This window comes from Plectropomus leopardus, chromosome 13 (assembly GCF_008729295.1).
Source record: "Plectropomus leopardus isolate mb chromosome 13, YSFRI_Pleo_2.0, whole genome shotgun sequence".
In the NCBI taxonomy this organism is placed as follows: Eukaryota; Metazoa; Chordata; class Actinopteri; order Perciformes; family Serranidae; genus Plectropomus; species Plectropomus leopardus.
Genome location: NC_056475.1, coordinates 31,827,957 through 31,843,214, shown reverse-complemented (window position 1 = coordinate 31,843,214; position 15,258 = coordinate 31,827,957). Strand labels below are relative to the sequence as shown.

The following is a 15,258-nucleotide window of genomic DNA, read 5'->3' as shown; positions in this document are numbered from 1 at the left end:
CAAATTCTGCGCAGTAGTGATATCCGAAGTGGGATAGTTCCTGCCAAAACACCTGTCCGACCAATCGTGAGCAGCCCCATTGAATGTGAGCGCACGGGTTTGCACACACAGCTGTCAATCATGGTGGAAAATACCCTTTTTGTAGAAATGAAAAACACATCATAAGAACATAAAAACAAACACCTGAACAAACATCGGGGTGATGAGAACTAACTTCAGTAACAGAAACAATCTTTGGAAAAAATTTAATTGGTGTGTACTTTGAGTTTTTAGTTTGACTTATGTCAATTCACTAACATGGAGGGGCAGACTTTATGCCCTATACTGCAGTCAGACACCAGGGGGCGAAAAGAAAAAAATTACAAACGTTGAAAGTAACATTATGTGGCAATCCAGTTCCGTGTGCTTTGGCGCCCACCAAAGGTCTCAGTGCGACAACACTGTTCTGAAACACACACAGCGCTGTTACGCCTCCCCCTCATAGACAATGTGCATTTGTTGATAAGCTGTGGGATGCAGAGCCAGAATAGAACCATGTCAACTGACAGGTACACTTAAATTAGCTGACTTTTCTTGTCGTGCAACAGTCAAAGTCTGCAGAGCTGCTGCACTAAACTCTGACAAGTAGCATGTGCAGCTAACTCGTCAGGGGACAGAAACGTTCTGCTGCTAACATCAGGCTGTAACACGCTGCTAAACCTCTGTCCAGATGGGCTCAATGGATTTATGATAAAAACTCTGATAACAGAGCCAACAATAATAAAGTGCAACAGATTAGACGTGAAGCTTGCAAATGAACAATTACTCACCTGTCCAACAGCAACACAGCCATCTCATTGACGGACTTGCAGCTACCATTTCACAAAGCTCTCAACAACATGGTAAAGCCTGTAGTCCAGCTTCTTGCTCGGTCAGTCAGTCTCTTTCTCTTTGTAGCTTCCTCCGTCACTGTCCTCTTCGATCTCCTAGCCTCAGCCATTGTATCAAACAGCACCGACATGAGCTAAATGACTTTTTTTTTTACATTTTGTTTATTGTACACAAGCTTTTAAACAAAAATGCATTAAATGCAACAGATACATAGGAGCTTACTGGCTTCTTTTTAGCTGAAGGCTGGTGTGTGATATAGTGCTGTAAAGCCGTATACACTTCTCACAAGAGAACCACGGCCTGCTGGACAAGTTGTTGCTGAAAGTAGGTGACCAGGATGCTCAGTGGGAGTGGGACAGATTGATTCTTATTGAATTCTAGGAAGTTTACCCTCGATTATTGTCAGGTAAACACATTGGCTAGGCATCGTACTAATAGCCTTTTCGCCTTAATTTGTTAAGCTCTTCTGAATGTGTCATTTGAATTTTTCAGTAAGTCCTGGGTGAACGTATACTGTGTGCTGAAAGAGGGACAGTTGACCTTCTACAAGGATGCCAGGAACCACACCACAACATACAATGAGGAGCCTCCTGTAGACCTCAGTACCTGCACATTTGATCCTTCAATGGGATACAAGAAGAAGAAAAATGTCTTTATTCTTCAGTAAGAGTTTTTCTATTGTGGCTAATTTTAATGACAGAAATGGTCATTTTATTAAACAAGAGCAATATTATTATTATTCATCAGACATATAAAAGGCATAGAAGTGGACTAGAAACTAACAATCTGTGTTGATTTTCTTTGCAACAGAATGAACGATGGAAACAACTTTGCATTCCATGCAAAAGATGAGGTAAGAACATCTATATTTTACTCATGTTTAAGAGAAGCAGACATTAGGACATTCTACTTTCCTGACGTCTATGTGTATGCATTGACAAAGACAGGAGAGGGATATTCATTTTCAGTGAACTCTGCAGCCAGAGATAAATTCAGTAAAGACTACCATCTTTTGGGGAACAGGACAAAAGGAAAGTAATGATAGACTTGATGAAGGTCTGCATGCTTGCAGAGACCTAAATGCTGAGATATGTAAAGCTATGCGGGGGGATAGTTTACAACAGCAATATTGATGGAAAATATTAAACTTTAATTAAAGGTTTACTATCTAGGACTTTACTATAAATCACGGTATTGACTCATCCAGAAGTGATCATACTTTCAATCATCCCTTACTACCCACTATACGTGTTTGACAGTGTTTTTGTAAAATTCAGTTTCTAACAAAAGGATTAAAGAGTGGCGAAGGCTTCTGGAACAGAAAGTGGCATGTTGGACTTATACAGAAGCGGGTCATCTGCATACAGAGAGACTTTCATTCTACATCATTTCTGTGCAGTAACATGGATGTTAGATTATAAAGCTTCTGACACGGGTTCAGCGGCAGTTGCATATTTTAAGGGACTCAAAGGGCAATCCTGTCTAGCCTCAAAAAAATAGAAAATAGTGTTTAATTCATTAAATGAGGCAACTGATGAAATAAAAGTCTTCTTTAAGTCAAAGTGTAGTTCAATTCTAATCTGTCAAAAGCTCTGTCTGCATCTGAGGATATCAAAGCTTCACAGTAGTTCAAGGTAATGGGAATGTAGATAACATTAAACAGACATCTGAAGTTGGAAAATAATACAAACCTAAATCCTAAAAAGTTGAAATGCTATGTAAAGTGTACATTAACACAATGCAATTATTTGTAGATTGTTTCTGACTTGTATTTAATTTAATACAGTACAAAGACAAAGACACACAGGTTTTTTTTATAAACCTACACTCATGCATGAGTTTGATGCCTGCAACAAGCTCCAAAAAATTAGCATGGGCAACAAAAGCCACTTGTTTGGAACATCCTTAAAGAAAAAAGGTTAAAAGCAGGTAATTGTTTCATAAAGAAAAGGGCATCCTCAGAGTGCTCAGTCGTACACAAACAAGGCTGGGGCAAGTTTCACCACTTTGTGAAAAAACGCATCGGCAAATAGTCCAACAGTTTAAGAAGAACCTTCCCTAAAGCATAATTGCAAGTAATTCAGGGATTTCACCATCAGCAATCTAGTGTATCATCAAAAGATTCAGAAAAACTGGTGAAATCTCTGCAGGTAATTGACAAGCAATATTAAATATTATTACAGTATGGGCCCAGGAACAATTTGGCAAACCATTGTTGGGAATCACAGTGTGTCGCTGCATCTAAAGAGCAAGTTCAGACTCTATCATGTAAAGTGAAAGCCAGATAACAACATCCAGAAACACAGCCGACAAAGTGGAAAAGTGTGCTGTGGTCTGACGAGTGCACATTTCAAACTGTTTTTGTAAATCATGGACGTCGTGTCCTCTGGGCTAAAGAGGAAAAGGACCATCAAGATTGTTAGCAGCTCTAAGTTCAAAGCCAGCATGGTATGGGGGTGTTACTATCCATGGCATCATGGGTAATTTGCACATCTATGAAGGCACCATGAATGAAGAAAGGTGCGTACATGTTTTGGAGCAACATATACTTCCACTCAGATGACATCTTTTTCAGGGATGTCCCTGCTTATTCCAGCGAGAGAGTGAGACACATTCTGTACATGTTCCAACAGCACAGCTTCATAGTAAAAGAGTGCAGCTGGGTACTAAACTGACCTACCTGCAGTCCAGTCCTGTCTCCCACTGAAATGTATGGTGCATTTTTATGTGCAAAATACAACAACAGAGCACTATTGAGAAACTGAAGTAAGAATGGAAAAGAATTTCACTTTAAGAACTTTCCAAATGAGCAGTGTTGATAAAAGAAAAGCAAATGTAACTCAGTAGTCAATATGCCGCTGTCTGCTCTGACTTTTTTTGAGGGTGTTGCAGGCATCAAACTTAAAATGAGTGTATATTTTCAAAGAGGTTCATCAGACTGAACATTAAATATCTTGTCTTTGTATTGTATTCAATTTAATATGTCAAAAAGGATTTGCTGCATTCGATTTCTGGGGTGATTTGGGTTTGTTCCAGGTGTAAAACCACCAGTTATGACAATAATTTAAGGTCGGCATGAAGCAAAACAATTGGCTAAGGGGTCTTTGCCTTTTTTCAAAGGGACCTAGACAAGGCTTGTGTAAAGCAACTGGAATTAAATCATTTGTTGAACATGTTCAGTAAAGAGGGGGAGCTATGCCAAAACTGAATGGATAACCAGAAGGTCCTGGGCTCTTTCCATTTTTGTAAAGACACCATAGCAGCATGCAATTCTTCGATAGTGATTGGTTTCCCATCTCCTCAGCTACATTTTGTCCAGTTTGGTGTGGGGATATCCAATCCATCAAAAAACTACAGAAGTTGGGATGGGTAGGATTATAATCAAATGATTAAAGAAACATTATATACATTAAAATTCCTGAAATGCCTTATTCATTTTCAAAGAATCTGTCATTATTAACCAGGGGTGGGGGAGGCAATTGATTTTTTGATGCAAATACAGATTCGGACGATTCGGCATCAGGTCACAAATATCAATAACTGGTGACTGGTAAGCCGTGATACTTCTTGTTAAATGGTTAAAATTCTCTCTCAAACAGAGAGTGGTCAATAGTTGGACATAATCCTTTACCATTGCAACCAAACTGCAACTAAAGTGGCTTGGAAAACAGTAATCTGGCACTTAATTTGATGAATTAACTGTTTATCAGAACACAAATGAGACTAGAATTAGCACAACACAACAACTCTCTCTCTCACTTCCTGAAATTGATTCAGAACAGCCCTTCCATGACAAGGTGGCTCCTGTAGATCATCTCAGTCCTTTTAAGGGGGCTGGAGTCGTGGCTAAATGTGACGGCAGGGTGTGGGAATCCAAAATGGGCTGCTGTAGACAGGCATCACCAGTGGGAAGTCCCGGCAGAGAGATGTGTACATAGAATGTCCTCTAATATGATCTTGTGCGATAAGAGCAGATGCATGTTAATGGAGCAGCTGTGTGACATGCACAAAAATGATGAATATAGTAACTTGACAGCGCTGCAAACTCTTGCACTGACCGTGAGACACACACAACTGACTTTTCACACGCTCTCATGCCACAGCTAATAACAGCTATTCCAGCAGCACAGCACCATCCCTCCCTCCTCTCACACACCTGGCAGCAGTGAGTCAGTTACTATGGTTATGGGTCCATCTTGTCTAGCTGAAGTCTAATGGCTAAAATGTGTATTCATTGTCTGTTCAGAGCAGTATTTGCTGTTGTTTTAATGCTCTTAATCAAGCAACAGCATGATACAAACTCTCCGCTGTAGTCCATTTCTGCTTGAAAGTCGCCATTTGTGTGGAGAAACGTACATTGTCATGTCCCCTAACGTGAGGACGGAGCATGCCCTGAAAGAATGCAGACAGAGATTAATCTGTTTCATCGTTAACATGATACAAATCTTCTTTTGATGGGTCATCCCCCTCTGCAGCTGATTGAAATTTGAATGGGTCTGGGACTGTTTAAGATTATTGAGGTGTTTATATGGATCATGTTTAATCTGTTTGGGCTTTTAAACCTTTTCTCATCAGATTAGTAGGCTCCATGTAAACTTGCCTTATGATGATTTGAAGCAGCAAATCCAGCGGTGGAGATAGTTGATAAAAAGAAAAAATATACCGTGGGCTCCACAAGTATTCTGTAGGCATGTCCTGATTGGCCAACTATGTTTATGTAAGTGGGTGAAGGAATACTTGTAATTCGAGGAGAGTATTACCCACACAGTCCAGCAGAGATAGATTCTGAGATAGATTTAGAATGTACTAAGTGCAGCTAAATGGATTGACATTTACTTTTTTCAAAACATTTTGTTCAATCTTCTCATTTTTTGATATGCAAATAAATGTCCGACATTGCTTGGGTCTGTCTATTTTTAATTCCCTTTCTTTTTTACTAAAATATCACAAGATTTGAACAGAATACACAGTATGATGTCAGTATTTGAAGATAAAAAGTAATCTGCAGGTGAATATTTATTTTCTTATTCACTGATTATTCAGGAAATGTTCTCAATGTAATCCTGATATAGAATCTGTGCTCCTCATGAGCTTGGGTTTTCAAGAGACTTATGAAAGAATTACATTCATCATAACAAAAACAGTCAAAGCCCCAGCATTTTAAAGCTGCATCATCCAACTTTCCAGTCCCATTGTGGCCAAGGTACACAAGCTGTGGCTCTGGAGCCAGTGGCTCCATGTGGCTTTGACAAAAGTACAAACCGTTTTTTTTTTAAATACTTTTTAATTATTATTCATCCTTTTTTTAAGCCTTAGGTGATTGTTACATTTTCTACTTGTAAAAATGTTTAGCCTACACACTATACACTGAAATGTTTTAACATCCGTGACTCACTCACAAGTCCATGGCTTTTTCCTAAATTTTGGTGAACCTCAGTAACAGTGGCTAGTTTGGAGTCTCCTTGTGAGGCTAGCTGCTGATTCCAAATCCAAAAAAGAAAAGTCTCAGAGCAAAATAGAGAATTTAATAATGAGTCCTCCGATAGTGTCCTGACAGGTGGGGAACCCCCCCCCCCCTTAACTTTATTATCATTAGCACACATGCACGCACACACACACACACACACACACACACACACTCTAACCACCATAAACTACCCTAAACTTTGTTGACTGTCCTGTATTCACTTTTTCTGCGCTCTTGTCTGACCTGTAGTCACCTTTGTATTCACAACTCTTGTCTACCTCGCTGTATTTTGTTAGTATTTTGTATTTTGTCTTGCAATTAAAACTAATTTAAAAAAGAATTTAATAGTGAGTTGACAGAATTGTTTGCTGTCACCGCCAACTCTGCAACGTTAAAGCACCAGATAATCATATAAAGCCCCCTGCAGAGGAGCTATTTTGTGGTTAAGCATATTATTGAATGCTCATTTAGAACTATTAGGAATGTTGATAGGCTAATTTAGACTTAGAGGCTGTGATACCTTTATTATAAGGCAAAAAAATATGTTTTTGAGACTCCAGACAGATTAAAAAAAAATTAGGCCAAATATAGCTCTTATGATAAAAAAGGTTGCTGACCCCTGTCCTAAGGGAACAGCCAGCGTTCACGTAAAAACATAAGACATGATCAACAACACATGAAAACAGTGATTCAACAGAGCTAGAAAAAGGAAATGGTTATCAATACCATACCAAGAAGGTTATAGATGTCCAAGAGTGCAAAGTGTAAGAAATACAGCACTTTCCTACTGAGCATAGCATTAAAACAGGTGCTCTGAAACGACATCCAGAGGGCAAAAACTTAAACTCATGCAGGAGTGGATGGTCCTCAGAGTCTAATATAGCATTAGCATTGATATAGCATGGGTAAGTCACCTCCCATACAGTTCTCATGTATGTTTACATCAGCTATAGGTACAAGGTACAAGGTAGATTTATTTTGTAATTTTTCCTAAATTTGGTTTAATAAGAAATGAATTTAGATTTGATCCTAAATCCTGCTACATCTTTTGTCGTCAAAGGATGAGTTGAGGAGTCTGACAGCCTGGGGAAAGAAGCTGCTCTGTAATCTGTTAGTTCTGCAGCAGATACCTTTTTCCAGATGTCAGCAGGGTGAACAGACTGTGGCTGGGGTGGCTGCTGTCTTTCAGTATCCTTTGTTCTGGGCAGCTTTAATCACCCGCTGTAGTCTTCCGGTCCTGGGCCATGCAGGAACCGTGCCAGTTTGTAATGTTTACAGTCATTATGCTTTCTATTGCTCCTCTGGAGAATTTAACCAGGATCTTGCTCTGGAATTTAGACTTCCAAAGTTTCTGTATTAAGTAAAGCCTTTTCTGTGCTTTTTTAACCTGATGTGTGGTGACCAAGATAGGTTCTCAGTGATAGTAATTCCAAGGAACCTACAGCTGTTCACCTGCTCCACCTGAGCTCCACTGATGTAGACAGGGGTGTGTGTCTTTGCCTCCTTCTTTCTAAAATCAACAATCAGCTCCTTGGTTTTACTGACGTTGAGCAGTAAGCTGTTCTCTGTGCACCACTCTGCAAGATTGTTGATTTCCTCCTGGTATGAACTCTCATCGTTGTTTGTAATATGGCAAATGATGGTGGTGTCGTCTGCATACTTCACAATAGAGTTCTTCTGATGTCTGGGAGTGCAGTCATGGATAGTCTATAGAGACTGAAACATGTTAATTTCTGCTGTAAAGTTGGACATTTAAAGAAGGAGATCTACAGGGATTGACTTGCTCTTGGAGCCAGCCTCAAGTGGCCATTAGAGGAACTGAAGTCTTTGGCACTTTTGTGTTCTGCATCAAGTTCCAAACAGACTGTATAAAATAATTTATGTAGTTTTGCTTTATAAATCTTCTGTGGTTTGGTCACCAACATAATACGTAATCAAAACATCACACCTCCGCACCCATGGACATGTCTTTGTGGCTTCCTTGTTACTACCTCCTGTCTTCGCTCAGAGGCAAGACCACTCTGTCTCTCCCTTTCCACAGAGGAGGCTGTAGAGCAGCGTGATATTCCCGCCTTAAACAGGCAGTGTAAATGTGGCTTTTGTCGATCTGTCCAAAACTCAGTTTCAGTACTACAGACAGCACTACATCTCCTTAAGGCCCCCACCAGCCCCTTTACAGTAAACAGCACTGTCCATGGTCCTGAAACAAACACGATGCCAGAGTCACATGTACAGTATCTTGGCTAATAATCTTTGTCGTTTTTGCTATTTTTCTGTAGATACATAAAAGTTAAACAGCTGAAGGGGCTGTTAAAACTGGGGAGGCCACAGAGAGACTAAATAAGAACATGAGGCTACTGTTTCCAAATCCAGGAAATCATTTATCTATCAGAGCACTCACATACTAACATAGCACTAGCAGAGTGTTAAATATATTTGGAACTTATGAACATTTCTCACAAAATCAGCAGGGGAGGAGCTTAGAGAAGCCGCTAGGGCTTGCAAATAGCAACTGACATGCTTCCTCTGCTAATTTTGACAGAGTCAGTCATAAGTTTAAACAGTAGCCTTGCATGTTTAAATCAATTAATTTTACTGCATGAAAAACAGCCCCATCAGTCACTTCCTGTTGCCTGGCCTGTGAGTACTCCCAGTGATATGTACTTGAGATCTGTGTCCAGTTTTCCTGCTCCTCCAGCTGATCATTGACAAATGATGCTACCTCCATAGTGTTGGGCACATTTTTCTTTCTATACAGCTCCATGCATTTTATAATCCTTCTTAGTCTACACAAACTTATCACAATATCATCCACCGTGCAGAATCTCGCCATGTCTCAACCAAAGGATTAAAGAGAACTTAATGAAATCAAGTAAAAGAGCCTTATTCTTTATCTGGGCTCCAAACGTGTTCCTCATTTAAACATGAGTTCCACCTCATAATAAAATGCCTAGGTGTCAGAATTAATTATATAAGTGATCATGTTATCAAACAGTGGAAAGGAAGGGAGAATGCAAATTTTGATTACTACACATTTATGTCAATAATTATATCTAAAGACGTTTCAGCTGGTAAATTGTGGAACTGAGTATATGTGCTATGCATTATATTTTGAATTTGTGAATAACTAAAGAAATAGGTGTGTGGGACGTTACATTTTGAGTTTATTGAGTAAATGATGCAAAGATCTATAAACACGTCCCTCACTGTTGCAGATAAGTGGTTTCATTTTAATATAAAATGAGGTCAAATTGTCCAATATTTCTCAAAAAAAGCAACGTTATAAAAAATCCAAAAATAAAAAAAAAAGATTTGTGTAGCAGAACTTTGTTTTTCCTTCCTGCCCTGTTAAACATCTCACCAACTCTCAGATTTATCTGGTGACCCTTTGGAGGTCATCAATGGTTCCCAACCCCTTGGTCAGAAAATCCTCCCGGTGGGCTGACACTGAGCGAACAGCCAAAAACAAAAACAGCCGATGTAATAAGGGAAAAGTACAATGCTCAATTCGATGGTTGCTTTCTGTGTGCTGGAAACATTTTCTACTTCTGTTTACCCAGCACTCTACACTGATGTATACTGTACTGATAAATCTGCTTCTTTAACCCTTTAAAACCTGAACACATTACCTTGATTTCCTCTTAATTTTACCCCAAATTAGTAAATATATATATATATATATATATATATGATATGATATGATATTTTTGCCCATTCTTTTCTACTTTTTTATGACTAATTCTTAAGTAATTTTCTTGTCAGCTGAGATTGTAGATTGTGAGCTTAAAATGTTGATGAGTAACAATAAAACCAATAAAACGGTGTAAATCACAAAAGCCAATCTGAAAAAGCGAAAGCTATTACCTCCATGAGAAAGAGATTCCCTGTGTAAGACACGTGTCATTTGCTGGTCTCTGTAGGAGGACCTGAAGGCCTGGACTTCAAACATCACCACCTGTATAGCTGAGCATGAGGCCATGGCCAAGTGGGACAAGCCAGTCACCTCGTCCATGGACCCAGATCACTCGGAGAGGAAGGAGAAGTCGGAGGGCGACGCAGATGCCAGGTCAGAGAGGTCGGAGCTGGCTGAAGGAGAGGAGAGGTCAGAGAAGGAGAGGTCAGAGAAAGGGGATGGCTCTGAGAAGTTAGACACGTCAGAGCTTGCCGACAAAATGGAGGGAGGGGCAGGGGGCTCCAGCACCTCTGGAAAGAGCAAATGAGGAGCACCTTTGTGTTTTAACATTACTCACTGACTGAAGGCGTAGGAGGCAGTGGGTGGGAGGGATGGATGGAGAGCATGTGCAGCTAGGTTTGCAGATCCTCAGTCACAGAGCTGGAACACACTGAGGCCATGGGCTATTGTTACTGTGACAGACTTATCTCTCAGCCCCTCCCCTTCACCCAGGCAATACATCAGTGCTTGCATTGTGCCACCTGCTGGTAGATAGGAGGTTGGCTCAGACAGACAGACTCCAACAAGTGGTCCCAGGAATTAGTCACCGTCACGTCCCATCGTTGATCGTTTAATCTCTTGGATTCACAGCATCTTTCTGTATGTATCTTTGACTGATAATGTAATGCTCTGTCTAGCTAGACGAACCCGAGAAGTGGTGAATGAAATGTTTCACAATATCAAAAAAGAAAAAAAAAAAAAACGTTTTTTGAAGCAATATACTTTTTTATTTCTTCTTCTCTTTGTTAAAGAGAGAAAAGGGGAAAAGGAAACAAGAAATAATTGCAAATGTGAACTGTGATTTGTCACATCCACATAAGCTTACTCCAGCCAGTCGTGCACCTTTACACACTTGACACATCTGTATACTAATCATAATGGCATTTAATCCCATCACATGGCTAGCTTTGAATCATGTTAATATAATGGAATGCCGGTGTTACCCACCTGACTTCATTGGTGTCAATGAATACACACTTCAACAGTTTATTTTCCCTTTTTTTGATTATTATTATGATTATTGTTATTGTTTGTCCACTATCCACAATGATCCATGTCAAGAAAAGAGCTTCCATCAAATTCTAATCCAAGGTGTGTTCAAAGTGGCAATGCTCAAAGTAATACTAAGCCTATGTGACACAATGCTTTGTATACATGACAAAAATCAGAACATTGCATGACAAAGTCTATTAGTGCACCTGTTAAACTTGCCTTTATTTTTATGTTCTTGATATAAGTTCAGCAGTATTGGAACTGCAATAATTAAATGTGAGTTTGGAGGGCCACTTCTGAAAATCCTGAGGTAGGTGTGAGACTGTTGGGCTGTGTTCTAACCACAACAAGCATGAAAGGAGAGAGAGGTTTTGGGGTTAGACCAGAGAAGTGATGACTCGTTGATCTGTAACATGAATGAAGAAGCCAAACAGCCCCTCTGATGTTTGTACTGTATTACTGCAATTTCTTTTCCACAGAATGTATTGATTTCAGCTGTGAAATGTTCAATCATCACTCACTTTGTGGTGCCCCAAATTGTAAAACCCTGAAGCAGTTCAGTGAGAGCTGAGCCTCTCTGCACCCTGTGTCTATAATTTGAACTTCAAACTGATTGGGATCTTTCCATCAAAGGCAAGTTAAATGTAACAGTGTCATGATTCCAGTCATGAATTGTATATACCTATCTTTGTATGTATACCAATAAATCCCTGTGCTCTAATAAAACAATATTCTGAACTGAAATGGGTTAAACTAAAACATTTGTATTAATCCACAAATAAAAACAATCATCACTCAGATATATTAATGTTTATTACATTTAAATGAAAAATATGCAAATTAGGGGCCACTATTAAATATCATAGTGTATATAAGTACACCAGTATGTAGTTGTATGAAACACCTTTTACCAGGGAGGAGCAGCAGGACATACTGTAAGTATGCTTGTTGTATTTTTATATGCCTATATTCATTCATATCAGATTCAGGAGTCCCGCAGCCCCAGTGACAATGTGTACTAATAGCTGATTGAGTAGTCTGTGTGTCTGTGAGAGGTGTGCTACATTTAGAGATTAGGCCTACAAAAAATAAAAACTCACCAAGCCTGGGCAGCTGAGTACATGCTCATGTGGATAATGAATCTATTGGTGACTAAAGTGAAGTCCAGTGTGCCGTGATCACAGACATGACCAGGCACTGTTTGTTTGTCATGTATACCAATTATTTTGACATATACAAATACAACTGAAAGTTTCCTTGACCTTTGAAACCCGGGCAATATTGGTTTGGTTTCTTTCAAAAACATGGGGATAAGAAGGCAATGAGCAACTTAACAAGACTGGTCCAAAAATTTGTTAAGCAAATGTTACGAGAAAATTACCTGAAAATAAGCAACAAGTAAAGAAAAAAAAGAAAACTTTAAAAAAAATTCTTTAATGTATATTTTTTTTTCCTGTGATATAATTCTAAAATTTTGCTTTCTATGTTACATAATGCCCCCCACCCCCCCCCCCCCCCCCACACACACACACACATTTATTTAATTATATTTATTGAACATTTTATTTATTCTATTTTATTTTTCATTCATTTTAATTTATTTTTCATTAATGTATTAATTTATTCATTTATTTATTTGAAAGAAATTTTAAGGTAATTTTCTTGTTACATTTTACTGATTTCTTGAAATTTCTTGACAAGTTACTCATTGACTTTTTTACCCGTTTTTTTTTTTTTTTTTTTTTTTTTTTTTTTCAAAAACTCAGTTCTCTTAGCCTTCAAAGGGTTTATGTCAGGAACATTGTGCTCACATTAAAAGTCCTATCAAACTGCACCTGTAAAAAGTGACTTCTTAACAGTCTTCCTTTCTCTAAAAGACCAAAAGTATCTTTTTTGTAATGCAGCCATGTTTGAGCTGACTGACTTGAGGATTGTGATGACAGTGTGCTGTCTCTGTCTGTGTCACTGCAGCCTTCACATGAGCTAAACCACAACAGAAAAGCTATATTATGGTGTGAATGTTTTTTTTTTAACTTGTCACTCACTTTTTGTTTTTACACAAGTGCCATGTCGTGCAGTTTGATGAAAAAGTGGATCAGAAGAGAAAACAAACATGAATACCAACAGTGTCATTGCAATACATATTTTTATCATTGAAATAGAAGCTTGAGTATTTTGGTGTGGCTGTAAATGTTCTCTAACTCATTGCTCATGGCAGATATTTAGCCCACAGCACCATGTGCGTTTTAACTGTTTGCTTCCCATCACTTTTATCAAACACTGGGGGGATTTTTTCCACTATGTTATAAACGGTAACAGTTGAAATTAAATAGCAGCGTAAAGCGTAACTGAAGAAAAAAATATTGTGCAAACTTTGTTTCCCTCATTGATGGTCTTACAAGTATGTATGTCGTTGTTACTTTACATTACGAGTTGCTGCTATGACATTAAATAAATCTCCAAACCTGCTGATGCAAACTTGATGTGCAGTTGATGTGGACACACATGCTGGTCACAGACACACACACCTGAAGGAAACTTTGCTCCTCACATTGGTTTCAGCTGCTGTACTCAAATCCACGTTCTTAACCCTTTAAAACCTGGAGCAACATTGCCTTTCTTCTGCTGCTGTCAGACGCTTTTCACAAATAATAAAATCTTGGTGATTTCTTTTGAAAACACAGGGGAAAAGGCAATGAGCCACTTAACAAGAAATGTACAACACATTGCAAGAAATAAGTAAATTTAGAAAACTATTTTTAAAAAGCTAGAGGAAAAATGTCTAGGGAAAAAAGGAAAAAGCTAAGAAAAAACGAATTATCATACATACATATTAATGCTACTGAATTATTATATTTTTAAGCACTTTTTCCCAGATCATCCCCCCCTTTTTTAATTCAGGTTGGTCTTTTTTTAATTATTAAATAATAATTAATTTTCCTCCCATGTTTTTGAAAGAAATCAAGTGAATTTGCTCAGGTTTCAAACTGAACTTTGACTGCAGCTCTCTCAGAATTCAGCTGGAACGATGATACATTCTCATCATGAGGACTGATTCGCGCTGACTGCATATGATAAGCTCCAAACACTGTGCTAAAGCCACATTGCTTCCAACCTTATGGAACAGATTGTAGAGGTCATGCATGAGAGACAACAGCAGCATACAGTATGGAGGTACACACATTCAGCTGATACTCTCATTCAAATGATGCAGATCTGTTTTTAGGAACCCTCAGAGGGTGTGTGTGTGTTGGCGTTCACACTGCAGGACTGCCTGCTGGAGATCATCTGAAGGGCTGGTATTTTCCAAACTGTTTCCATGTCATGGAGTTATCTCCGTGCTTCACATCTGCCCTGTGTTTCTGTACATACACTAACTGCTACAAACATTTTGATGCTGTATTTATGGCTTTCTTATAGCAATCATGGAAAAAGCTGAATGAGATTCAGCTTTTTCAAGAGATTCAGGAGTTCCGTATGTGCAGTTTTAAATCAAATGTGAGTGGACATGTGAATAATTGATGGGAGTAAAAATAAAGGTTCATGCACCCTTTTTTTGGCACTGAGGTGGAGCGGCATGCACAGTGTTTGACCGCAGTGCTGATGCAGGGTCTGTTCCATGACAAAACACTGACAGTACAGACATGAATACAGTATTGCACAAACTCTGCACAACTTGATGTATGTTTGAAGAATGTACTCTTTAATTTATTTTATGATGATGATGTGTTGATTGAACTGAATAACTTCTGCCAATATCTGTGTGTGGAAAAATGAAATATGTATTGTCTCATAAAATCTGTTCATTCCTTGATTTTGCTTTTGTCTTTTGTCCCCTCTGTAGGTCTGTAGCATGGACACTGATGGACACTTTAAACTCTTACAGTCACAGTTAGTCTCAGTAATAGAGCATCTTAAGATGAATTCTTGTGATTTATTGTCTGATTGATAAAACTGCAATATATATGAATCACTG

The 15,258-nt window shown here is 38.7% G+C and overlaps 1 protein-coding gene across 1 annotated transcript in view; it reads left to right on the top strand.

Annotated features, from left to right (window-relative positions):
- Positions 1-10,949, top strand: part of LOC121952144 (spectrin beta chain, non-erythrocytic 4-like) — a 48,532-nt gene extending 37,583 nt beyond the window's left edge. The window contains exons 17-19 of the mRNA XM_042498655.1: positions 1,363-1,533; positions 1,681-1,723; positions 10,258-10,949. Coding sequence (XP_042354589.1) covers positions 1,363-1,533; positions 1,681-1,723; positions 10,258-10,557 — 514 coding nt within the window. The 3' untranslated portion in view covers positions 10,558-10,949. The remainder of the gene's footprint in view (positions 1-1,362; positions 1,534-1,680; positions 1,724-10,257) is intronic.
- Positions 10,950-15,258: the final 4,309 nt, after the last annotated feature.